The 12,593-nt window shown below is 52.1% G+C and overlaps 1 protein-coding gene across 1 annotated transcript; it reads right to left on the bottom strand.

The window, feature by feature from the left end:
* Positions 1-3,048: 3,048 nt before the first annotated feature.
* Positions 3,049-8,469, bottom strand: OTOP3 (otopetrin 3). Its single transcript, XM_010077080.1, has 6 exons — positions 8,079-8,469; positions 7,064-7,200; positions 6,241-6,299; positions 5,529-5,647; positions 3,943-4,874; positions 3,049-3,219 (listed from the first exon to the last, which is right to left on the bottom strand). The coding sequence occupies exons 1-6, from the start codon at positions 8,467-8,469 to the stop codon at positions 3,049-3,051; spliced, it is 1,809 nt and encodes a 602-aa protein (XP_010075382.1).
* Between the last annotated feature and the right edge of the window lie 4,124 nt (positions 8,470-12,593).

The raw sequence follows: 12,593 nt of genomic DNA, 5'->3' as shown, positions 1-12,593 counted from the left end.
GGGGTATCCTGTGTCCCACGCGCTTGCCTCTTCCCTCCCATGAGGTGGTCATGATCTCTTCCATCCTCTCTTTTCTGCTTTGTTTCTTTGTGAGTTTCTCTGGAAACTTTTTCTTTGTTTCTTGGTGTTTGGAGTCTGATCCTTGTTCTGCGGAAATCAACTTGCACTGTAAACTATTTGCTTACTTACAGAGAGAAAGATAAAGATTATCTGAAACATGCAGTTGGTTGCTTATTTTTTTCCCAGAGAGGTTTATTAATCTTGTTTGTCTTATACTGGGGTAATTTGTGCTACTAGGAGACCATGTACTGGCTTCCTCTGCAGTGTGTGGATTTTTATTTTTTTTTTTAATCAGAAATGAAGATTGGACTCTGGAAAATGAGCCTGAATTGTGTGTTTCTGTGCTTACGGCATGAGATGTAATCAAAGGTGACTGCCTCAAAGGGTATCAGAAAAGGAACTAGATCAAACGGGATCAAGTCTCCCGACTCCGTGAACCATGTACTAAAACCTTTGTGCAGTTGAGACCCATAAAATAGGCACCTGGCCCTGGGAGAGCTCTGGACGTCATTCTTGGATGGCAGATGGCAGCTGACAAAGGAGGAGGGGGGCCACTGACACGTCACGGCTGTGTTGGATTCAGGAGTCACAGCTACCTCGCTTCTCACTCTGCTTTCGGATTACCATCCCCAGCCCTGCTGTCAGTCTGGTGAAGGAGTGGAAGGCAGTTTTAACTGCATGCAAACTGCGTTCATGCTTTGACCCCTCCTGGAGACAGACACAAATCAGTCCAGAGCTTGAGTCATGTAGAACTAGAACCCTCCTAAGTGACAGGGCTGAAACCTGGGACCCCACATTGCTCTTTGGCCTGGAAGAGTGCTTTTGCTGTTGCCCATTGTGGGATTTGTTACCTTCAGCTGCAGTGTTAGAACTGCATGCTGTTACAAAAGGACATAGAGGGCCTTGGCCACTCATCTGATCTACAGTGACTGTGTCAGAGTTGGAGCTGGTGGCCTTCGTTCCTGTTCGTGCTGATCGTGTATTCAGCTAGTCCATCCTGTTTACCAGCAAAAAATCACAAACCGACTTCTGTTTTAGACCATAATTATGTGTAGTGTGTACAGGACTTAGTATTTATATCTCAGTGGGAGATCTCAAAAGTCACCTGCTCAGTGGAGGCTCAGTAACTTAAGCAGTGTTTTATTTGTTACACCTCAGATAAAATCCAGGTCATGGGTCTGCCCGTGAAGTACATCACTGCTTGTACCCAGGCTGTCAAGAACTAGGGAGAAGGTTTGAGGTCCTGTTCATCACTGGAAAGGGCCAGAACTTGACATGTATCCCCTGTAGATCCCATGGTACAAACTGTGAAATGAGAATAATAATTAACTTTATTGGACTCTAATTTATCCAGCTGTTATTTCTCATGTCATATTTTTGTTGACACAGGCCAAAGTAAAAACACTTGCTGGGCAAAGTTCATGCTCCTGCAGTCATTCTCATTCGTAGTTTCACAGGAAGGTGCTATCGTTGCCTGAATGCTGAATCCTAAGGAGAATGGGATGTGTGCGCCCAGGAGTTTCTAGCTCGCATCCCATACTGTCTTGGGGGAGTTTGCTTTTCTGGGGGATCACAGAAAAAAACCATAAATAGCCTCTGATCCTAAACCCACGCTGCTTCTGGGATTGATTCACAGAGGAACAGAAGCAATAATGCAGGTGCCTTTTGTACCATGCTACTTTGGCCTTGATTAAGAGTTATGAAAGGTTTTGACAGCAAATGTGGATTGATTGTAAAGCAAGGCCTGCCCTTAAATCTCGTATAACCTCTGAACACCAGAGTGGTGTCAGTCAATGTCTGTTCTCTTTGAGTCTGGTCTCTGGTGAGTGCAGAGCAAACCCAGAGATTTCACAAGACAGACGTGAAAATTCAATCTCTCTTTATTTCCATCCATCAGGCTCTGTATTCAGGACGCAGAGCTGCCAGCCCCCGTGCTCCTCCCATGTGTTTCAACGCAGGCAGCTCCTGTGGAACGAGCACTAACGGGTCTTTGAGCGGGCACCACGCTGCGCAGCGCTGTTCCCTTGTGCGCAGTGCACCCTGTGAAATGTTTGTGGATGTGCAAAGCAGCAGTGAGGATGGAAGTGCTGGGGTAGGGAGGGATTCACAGTGGATTTGGCAGCAGCTCTGTGTGCAAGGGTGGGACCCATGCTGGTACGCACCAGAGATAACATCCTGCACGAGGAGCATCAGATAAAGATCAGCTGTAGTAGTGCTGCTCACATGAGGCTGTGAGTGCCTGTGAGGAGAAATAGTGTCTGTTCTCAGTAAGGCAAGGCAGTGCCTTAGCTATGGCTTCCCCTTTCGATAATGGGAGAAGGCACGTGAACCGGTGCAGGTCTGAGGGGCTGTCCTGCTCTGCAGTACTGAGCTTGGCAGCGAAGGCTGGGCACTTCAGAGGGGCTGGGTCCTACAGGACTCGCACCAGTTGGCGTGCCAGGTGTCAGCACCCAGAGCAAACAGAAATACTCCCTGTTACGACCAGCAAAGCAGCTACCAGCATCTTTTTGAAAATTGCACATTGAAGGTGTACATTTGGTTCATTTCTGAGTGGCTGTGGCTGTGTGTGCTTCTGGTGTGCCTGGTACAGAGAGGTCTCTGCTGTGCTGCAGGACGGGTTGGTGAGCAGTGGTGGGGCTGGTGGTCCATGACTGTGCATTTTTGGAATTCTGTGGAGTGTAGGTCAGTCTTTGTTGCTTTTGTTGAAGGCTGCTCTTGCATTCTTTTATCTGGAAGATTTTGGTAGGAGCTGGTAAAGTCCCCCTTGCTACCATACAGCAACGACTGGCAGACTACAGAGAAGACCCAGCGTGCTTCCTTAGAGCAGCGAGACAGTTTGTTTATGGGCTTTGAGTCTGTTCTTTATGGAGAAAAAGTGATAATATAAACCAATGTCCTGTTCTTCTTCCATGTGCATATCGCTGCTTAGTGCATCTTTGTTCACCGTCGTCGTTTCACCCCAGCTCTGGGGTGGGGACTCAGCTTGGTTCAGGCTGTGACGTAGACCTCCAGGAGTCCCCCAACAGAGTGCATTCGGTAGAACACGCTCAGGGGGAGGCCAAAGTTCACGATCGCAAACCAGGTGGAGTAGCCGTAAAATGCCTTTTCCAGTCCATTCTCGAAGACAGGGTGAGCTCCAAATGTGGGCATGACCCACAGCTACAGAGGTGTAAGGAAAAAAGAGCAGAAGTCAGAGGATGGCAAAGTGTCTCCTACCTGCGCTTTAACCTCAGCAGTGGCTCAGGTCATTGTAGGAATATTTCAAGGGTATCAGAGAAGTCTCCCTGCCAGGGAAGAGAAGGAAAATCCCCTGGTTATGCTGCTGGCTCCTTTCTATAAGTCAAATCCTGTCGAATTCCTGGAAACCTAGTGATAGCCTCATTCTGCCCCTGCCAGCTTCATCTTTCCTTGGCCAATTTGTTTTCCCTGGATTACGGCTGCAGTGAAGGTCCGTGTTGATTCAAGATCCCGGAGCACAGTGTACTTTATTGGGTGAGTTTAAATCCTGGAGACTCATGTTTACAAAGACTCACTGCTGATGCCTCATGTTTCTCCACCTATCTCATGAAACACCCTCAGTGAGTTTGGTAACTTTTTCAGAGGCTAAATTTTTGGCACGTAAGGAATTATTAGCTCTCTCCTTCCTGCACCCAGGAAACCTGGCCATATTTGACTCAGGTTAGAAGAGAGCCCTTATAATTGTGAGAGGGGGGTATTAAAGCAAAACCAGTCTGGTCTTGCCTCACCAGTAGGTTAAAACTTGGCGAGCAAAGGTTTCTTGTCTGGAATAGCGGCCCAAGAGAAAGACAAGGCGAGCACATCTGTATCACAGGTCATCATGGCTCAGCCAAGCGGTGAGGTAGCAGAGAGAGCAATACTTACTATGATGTTGCACAAAACCAAGAAGAACGAGATCTCCTTTAACGCTCTCCTCTTCCAGCTCAGGTGAGAGTAGCTATGGATATAGGACAGAGAAGCTTTCCGGATCTCCTCTCCCAGCTCCAGCATGCTCACTCGTCTCTGGTCAGAGGCTTCATGATTCTGCTCTTCTTTCGTTTCTTCCTCTGTGCCGGGAGACATCTGCATGTGCTCCTGTTTGGTGCTTGTCGTGTTCTCCTCTTCACCAGGCAGCTCTGAAGCCGCTGCGTGCTGTCCAGGGTGTCCCGTGTGTCTGGCCTCAGTCGCTGCTACAATGGGCTGCCGGTGAAGCCCATCGATGATGAAGACATTTTGAGTGATGTTCTGAAAGATGAGGAGGACAGAATAGGACAGGATGAGACTGTTCAACAGGTCCCTGGGGTCAGTGGCCACAATGGCAACAATGGAGAAGTAGGACATGCCAATCTGGCCGAGGGCTGCCCCCATCAACAAGACCACATCCAAGCTGCGGGTTGGATTCTTCACCGTGTCCAGCTCCCTTTTTTCCAAGGCGTGGATGATTGTCCCAATCACTGCGCCCACGCTCATCAGCGGCAGGAGCACGATGTAGTAGGAATAATACATCACGAAGACCTGGAAGTTGGGGGCTGCACCGGTGGCCTGGATCTGGTACATCATGAAGACACAGATCCCGATGATGACAGCAGTGGCACCCAGCAGTGGCCCAAAAACCACCCCCTGGAGCTTGAACTTGGGCTTGACGTGAGAGACGTGGTGGTGGCTGATGCGTCTCCCCACGTTCTTCCACATGACGTAGAGCACGGAGCAGCAGACGAGGCAGTACTCAGTGTTGAAGGGGTAGAGCAGGATGTAGCCCTTCTGGAAGACTTTGCAGATGGTCGTGTTTGGGCATGTGCACGAGGTGGTCTCGTTGCCTGCAGCGTGAGAAGAGGGAGGCAACAATTAAGAGGGAGATGGCTGGGATTTCATGGCTATGTTTGGGAGTTTCTTGTGTGCAGGCACATCTGTCTATACATCTCAGAAGTGGTGATCAGGAGGAAGTTAAGTGATCACCACTTGGCCCTCAAAGCTGCGAGTATCCAGACTAACAGGGTTTAGCAAATGTCTTTTCCCAAATATGTAGCGCTCCTTCTGGCCAACACCATAGGGGCTGGATGAGAGACGCCCTTTCCTTGGCAGTGACGCCCTCTCTGTCTCTACCCTTGAAAAATATTAGTTTCCCCCTTTTTCCCCCCTATATCCTCAGAAAGAAAAGCACAGCAATTACACGAGTGTCTTCTAGTCTTGCAATCTTCTGCTTGCAGTCGACAGGTAAACGTGAACAAAAATGCTGATTTATGGTGGGGTTTTCCTTTCCTAGCCCTCAGTGCCAGGGTTTCGTAGCAGATTATCCCCCTCCAGGTGAAGATGTTCTCCCCTTGCAGCCCATCTCCTCGAGACAACGTCTGATAACAGGGAAGCTGCAGCATTTCGGGGAGTTGGTTGATCTGAGTCGCTGAGATCAAGAACTCCCTAGAAATCACCTCTGTCAGCCCAGCACGAACAGGGATGGGAGAGAGGAGCCTTGCCTGAAAACCGCTGCTCCACCTCGCGCAGCTGGGACTCAAACTCCAGGTGAATGGTGTCGTTGGTCACGGCCAGGAGCCAGAGGAGCAGGTTGGTGGCGATGGTCAGCATCAGCCCGCACCTGGGAGCAGAGAAAGGTGCTGCGGCAGTGTGTTACCTGGGGACATGGCTTTCGACCTGCGTGTCCCCCTGCCACGCGGCGCTGCCCTTTGCTTCTTGCTCACCCATGCAAACAGCATGTTTGTGCCCGTTCTGCGTATGGGCATCGGTGCGTGACTTTGCACACCCCAATACAGCTGAGCACGGTCCTGTTTGGCCGTTTGCAAGGAGCAGGGCAGGCAATGCTGGGCTCGCTGGTGAAACTGGCTGGGGTCTGGGTGCAGCTGGGGGAGGGAAGGCTGAGACATCCCCCAGGGATAGGGATGGGGATGGGGAGGCCACCCCACCTCCTCCAGTGGATGGATTGGTCCCTGAGCCATGCAGCAGGGAGGGATTTGGGGTTAGGAGGAAGGAACCAAGTTTTTGCAGCAGTCAAGGGAAGGAGGATGGATCTGGTCAAGCCATGGCTTGGTTCTTGTGTGATGCACGATACAGAGTCTATGTCAGATCAGGTGAAGACAGTTCTAGCAGGAATAACCGAGATCATAAGCAGGCAGAAAGGAAGAGTTTCTTTAGAGGAGCAGAAGGCAGGTTTTTTCCCCCCTCTCTTTGTACCTGGTGATGTTGTGCTGGACTTGAATGCAGTCCTTAGAGTGATGCCACAGAAAAAAAGCCTGTGAACAGATAGAAATAACGACATGAGCAGCGTGAAGCTGGCAGCCTGCCGCACGCGCGGTGGGAAGGGGCAGACAGGCAGGAAGGCACGTGTCCGAATGGGAGCAAACCTGCCGCCGTGCAAGTGGAGCAGGGCGTGCGTGTGCCTGCATCGCGGTGCCGAGGCGTGTGCTGGCATCCCGGGGTGGCTGCAGCGTGTGTGTGCCTGCGCCCGGTGCAGAGCTGGGAAATGTGCTTTGCTCTGTCTTGTGTGTATGGGGGTATTTGCTGCTGAGATGGGAACTAGTTTGCTTTTCAAATATGGCTTTGGGCACAGAAAGAACAGGGTTGGTGTCAGAATAATAAGTTGCAAATGGTGAAAAATATTTTTGTACACAAGAGGTTTCGTTCAGTGGTTGTATTAGGAAATGGAGAGGCTGGGACTCAGACTGGTGTCAAGACATCTTGGGCAAAATCTGAAATTCCCTCTCTTCTCTCCCTACTTTGATGGTTCAGAACAAACCCTTCTGGATCTTACAGTATGTCAGGTATTGCTAGAGTGATTTCTTTCTAAATCTTGCTGCTTTGTTTCTCAGTCTGGCGCATCAGGAGTGTGGGTGGGTGGTATTTGAAATGGCCTGTGGTACTTTAATGCCTTTAATGCTCGTGAGAATGCCGCCTGTGCACCCACTTTCCCACGTCTCCCCACTTCCTCCCACCCCTTGGGCTCCCAGGAGTGTGACAGGGAGAACAAGCGACCTTCCAGAAGGGTAACGTACGGTACCTGGGTGCAAACAAAAAGGATTTCGATGCTGGGGAACACAATTTCCACCCTGGATTTGCAGTGGATGAGGATTGAGCTGTAGCCGATCTGAAACGCGTTCAGGAGGATGCTGAAAGTGCCGAACAGCAGCACTGACCCTGGGCAAACAGCAAAAGCACCAGTAAATAAACAAAGACATGGGGTTTGGCCTTTTCTGTGCAATCTGGAGAGACAGAGGTAAGCTAATGACAGGGGACGGTTTCTGCCTCGCAGAGAAAACCTGAGATGAACGCAGGTCTGCTGAGGCTTTTGGCAGCACCTGTCTGCAGAAGTTGGGACCCTTTAACTGTTTCTCCCTTTCCCTTGGACACCTCTCTGCAGCTTTAGGGACTCGGGTACCTTGCGACTTTCTTCCCTTTAATTCTCCCTGCTCAGTTAACAAGGCTATGTGCTGATTAGAAACTCTGTGATAGACCAGAGGCAGCTTGGAGAAGTGGCATTTCACAAAACAGCAAAACTACTGACGGGAAATCTCCCAGGAAACCCTGGGTGTCACTGGGATGTGATTCACCGGGCAGGAATCTTCCCCTGGAAACAGGACTGCCGTGATGTTAAACAAGGACGAGGATGGCACGGGGTCGCTGACGCCCTGGAAGGATAAACGTGGTGGTTTTCCTCTTACTTTGCAAAGTGGCCATGCCCAGAACCTTCCCTGCATCTCTCCCACTGTGCTCAGGTGCTGGGAGATGCCTGGGTTGTGCTTCGGGAAGGGGCTGCAGGGCGAGGTTGTGTTGGAGGCTGAATGGAAGCCGAGTTCAAGACTTTCCTGGCTGCTCAAGTTCCTCTCCGTGGCATCTGCTATGTCCCCATCTTCCCCAAGCTTTGCACCACAAGCTGGCCAGCAGTTGGCTGGTTCTAACCACATCTCCTGTGGCTTCAAGCTCTTTAGTAGTGGGGGAAGAATTTCTTTATCTTCTCTATCAAGCCCTGGGAAGAAGAGGAAAGGCATGACATGATAAATAAAAGCAGAACTTACCCCGAATCCAAATGGGCCCCGCGTGGGAATCCCGGTAGAGCACGGCATGCGGCTGCCGGCTGGTGCCCAGCAGGTAGTAGGTGATCCAGCACAGGCAGAAAACCTTGAGGATGGCAAGCAGGATCCAGACGTCCGCCAGCGTGATGGCCACGTGGTTGAAAATCACGCTGCTGATGAAGGCGCTGCCCAGGAACACCACGTTCATGGCCAGCAGCCCGGAGAAGAGCTGCCCGGCTTTCTGCGCCTGCCTGTCCCTCTGCTGCACCGAGGAGCAGTGCCGGTACAGCCAGAACTTCTCGTAGTGGATGGTGGAGGTGTCTGGCGGGGCCGAGGCTGGCCTGCTCTTGCAGTGATGGCAAGGCTTCTGCCTTGAGGCTTTGCTGCCCAACATGGCTCGTCTGCCTGGGGGTCACGCTGGACAAAGAGGAGGTTAAAAGTGAGAAGGATGGAGGGGTCATTCTAAGACCTGCTCTGTTGTAAAAGCCACTTGGGTGGTGACATTGCTTGCTTTGCAGATTCCCCTTCCCTCTCCAGAAGCTGGGTGAAGGGGGGAAGGGATTGGTGTTTAGCCCAGGCTGGGCGTTAAATTCCCCCATTAGACAGGGTCATGGCAGGGCGCTGGGAAAAGGCCCTTCTGCCAAAAGCTGTCCAGAGAAAATGGGTTTTGGATGTCTCTGCCCTGCCCCACCAGTACGTGGAGCTGTTGGGACCAGAGGTGACCAAATCCTTCCCGTCCTCACCTTTCACACCTCCTCCGCGTGCCGCCCTGGACTCAGGTTTCCTCCTTTCCCTTGGTTGCTGTAAGGATTGGGTGGGAACACAGAGCAAGCTCAGACCTGCCCTGAAATTCAGAGCTGTTTGGTTTTGGCTGCTGGGTCCAACCTCTTCGTTGCGTGTTGGGGCTCTGAGAGTTAAACCGCGTTCCTCGTGTGGTTGCACAAATTGCTGCAGAGCCGGAGAGAATAAAAGAGGGTCTGTAAGCTTTGACCCAAGCTGCTGGCAAAAGATCCAGCCTCCCACCTGGGAGGGCTGGGAGTGGGACAGGGTTAACTCCTGGTTTTCTTTCTTTCTCTAATTGTAGCACAGAGGAAAAAGCACAGACCCACAAGCATGGTGACACAGAGAAGTTGGAGGGATTGGTCCAGATAAACAGGCAGAGCCTGGGAGGTTTTCTCTCCAGCTTTTGGGAAAATCTCAGTGGGACCGTATTGTCCATGAGGGAGAAATCTTGCTCATGCACAGCAACGGGGCAAGATCAGCCTCCCCATAGATTCCCCGTATGGAAAGGTGCTCTCACTCCGGAGGGCGGCTCTGGCTGCAGTGGGGGTTGGCTGGAGGAAAGCAGAACCCCGAGATGTGTTTGAGGGTGGGGGAAATTCTATGTAGACGCTTTGGGGGTGAGGTTGTCTGAGAAGGGGTTGAAATTTCTGTGCTTTCCTCTTCTTTTGTGCATGCACTGAGATGCTCTGTCTCCCTGTGGGGATTCAGTGCGCTTCTGCTGGTACGGATTGATCTCAAACTCTTCCCCGTCCTTGGCTCCAAACCTCTCCTGACTTAGTGGCGCAGGAGCAAACGCCCTCCCTTCTCCTGGGGCCAGACCTGCTGTGCCTCGGGGTCAGGGCAGGGATGGGAGAGGCCATAAAATCAGCAGGATCAGATGGAATCCTGATCCGAGCTGCATCAGGAGGTTCCCAAGCGCCCAGAGAAGGCTGCACGCAGCAGCGGTGCCCGTGTCCCATCCCCTGGACCCCGTAGCCGTGTGCTGCCGAGAGCAGCCCAGCCCCAGCCCTTACCTCCTGTTTCCTGCCAAGCGGAGCCGCTGCTGGTCCTGCCTCGGTGAGACCCGATGTTAAAACCCCTCGCTGGAGTGCCACCGGGATGCACGCGAGTCTTCCCGACGGACCGAGGCGCAGGCAGAAGCCGTCAGGACTGCTCCCTGCTCACTGCGGCCTCTGCTCCCGGCTCATTGATTTTTTTTTTTTTTCCCACCTTGTTTACTTTGGTTCTATTATTGTCGTTCCATTAATTACTCAGTGAGAAGCTCTGGGCTCTGCCAAGGGCGGCCAATGGGGATCAGCTCCTTTATAGACCTGCTGGCTTGCCCCATGTCAACGGCCTCGGCACAGGATGTGCCAACTGGTAAAACCACAAGCTGCGGTGACTAATTTGTGCCATGGCTTGGGCGAGTAGAGAGCTAATCTCCTGGCACAGCCTTGTGCTGGGAGTGCTTAGCCTCACTGCTTTGGCTAAGATCCACTTGAGTTCCCCACTCCCTTGCTTTTTGGTGGCTCCTAAGATGTGTTTTTCTCAAGCAGACCATTACTTTGTGCCTTGATCCAGGGCACGGATACCCAAACTGACCCAAAAGGTGAAACTCCCAGTCTAGCCGCAGTGCAGTTCGAGGCACTTCTGGCAGGAAGGTTTTGGGGGTGACAGCTATGACCTGTTGATGCTGACTTTGGAGACGGAGCCTGATGTGCAGACCCCACCGGCTCAGCCCTGCGGGACTGGGGATGCTTTAGGTCCAAGCTGGGCTGTCCCTGCTCCCTCTCCTGCTGCAGGGTGAACTGGCTCCTCTCTTGGGACTCTGGTGAGCTGGTTTTGTGGCTGGTAATGGGGATCTGGCATTGCTGGCTGAGCTGGTGAGCCCAGAGGGTCCGTCAGGAGAGGATGGACCTCTCCGTGGAAGGAGAGGAGCTGTCTGTGTGTCCCAGGATGAACCCCCAAGCCCTGCGGTTCCTGCAGCTGGCAAACACGCCAGCTGGAAATTCAGAGCCACGAACCACTTCCCCAGGAGCTGATTAGGGGTAGGAGTGGGTGGGGGAGCACAGGTTATCATGTGTGGGGATGTGACTAAAGGGACGGAAAATAAGAGTGAAAGGGGCCCATTGCTGCCGGGTGAGAACACCCAGCGTGCGCCGGTGCGGCCGTCGCGTTTAACGTCTGCCAGCGCAACAGTCGTGTTTAACGTCTGACCAACCCCTGGTGCTGCTGTGGGGGCGGCTGGGTGCTTTGGTCTGGGCAGGTTTTCATGAATACCCTTAACTAGATTTGTTCTGCCTTCCCACACATCATCGATGTCTGCAGCCTGCTCGCAGGACCGTGTCCTTGCTCCTCGTTTCCATGCTCTGGGATCCCCCGAGTGCCATTGCGCTCTCCTCTGGGTGCCTGGCTCTTCTCTGGAGCCCATCCTAGAGCTTGGCAGGGGACTGGGATCTCCCAGGAGCTATTTGGTGGCCTCCTTGTTGAACAAAGCCAACGATTTACATGCAAGACATGAACAAACCTGGGTGTTTTTCAGTGCTGTGGTTGTAAATGGGGGTGGTGGTGCAGAACGGGGAAATGGACGCCAAGAGTCTGAATATATGCTGGGGAAAAGAAGTTTGGGTGAAACTGGAGGTTTTTCCTTTAAAGATGTGCCTGAAATGAGATGTTGGGACCTGCTGTGGTTTTACCAATGACACTGTGCATCTAGGCTGCAAAGATGAGGCATCAGGAGGTGGTCAGTAGGTCGAGAGAGGTTCTCCTCCCCCTCTACTCTGCCCTGGTGAGACCGCATCTGGAATATTGTGTCCAGTTCTGGGCCCCTCAGTTCAAGAGGGACAGGGAACTGCTAGAGAGAGTCCAGCGCAGAGCCACAAAGATGATGAAGGGAACGGAGCATCTCCCTTATGAGGAAAGGCTGAGGGAGCTGGGTCTCTTTAGCCTGGAAAAGAGGAGACTGAGGGGTGACCTAATCAATGTTTATAAATACGTGAAGGGTGAGTGTCAGGAGGATGGAGCCAGGCTCTTCTCTGTGACATCTAGTGATAGGACAAGGGGCAATGGGTGCAAGCTGGAACATAGGAGGTTCCACTTGATTATGAGAAAAAACTTCTTTACGGCGAGGGCGACAGAGCACTGGAACAGGCTGCCCCGAGAGGTTGTGGAGTCCCCTTCTCTGGAGACATTCAAAGCCCGCCTGGATGCGTTCCTGTGTGAGCTGATCCCGGTGTTCCTGCTCCGGCAGGGGGATTGGACTAGATGATCTTTCGAGGTCCCTTCCAATCTCTAACATTCTGTGTGATTCTGTGATCGTTCCTAGCTTGACTTGCCCTCTCCTGGCTTTGGAGCTGAGATGGAGCAGAGGAGCTGTACAGTCCTGGGAGCGTGGTTCATCCTCCTAATTTGGCTTTTATGTTGAACAAGAGCAGCTGTTTAACTCCAATGTATTGACACAAGTTTAACCAAGTCATTAAGTAAGCAAGCATGTAGGAGAAGGGCAGGAGGGGAGAGGATGAATTGAACTGGCTGGATCGATCCCATAAATCACTCCCCCGGAGAAGCTGCCTTTACTCGGAAGCTGAGAGAAAGCTGCGGAGCAGCAGGACTGATGTTTGCCCCTCCGCTATCAGCAGTACGCTTATTGATGGCGTTATCTGTGCACTTAGCAGTAATAACACCCAGGCTGGGCTGAGCAGATCTGTAAACAGGACCCGGGGAGGAAGGAGGTTCGTGCCCAGCCGCCGAGTTTGA

The sequence above is a fragment of the Pterocles gutturalis genome, unplaced genomic scaffold (assembly GCF_000699245.1).
Source record: "Pterocles gutturalis isolate BGI_N339 unplaced genomic scaffold, ASM69924v1 scaffold17083, whole genome shotgun sequence".
Taxonomy (NCBI): Eukaryota; Metazoa; Chordata; class Aves; order Pterocliformes; family Pteroclidae; genus Pterocles; species Pterocles gutturalis.
Note: the sequence above shows the minus strand (reverse complement) of the source record. Positions and strands in the feature narration are given on the sequence as shown.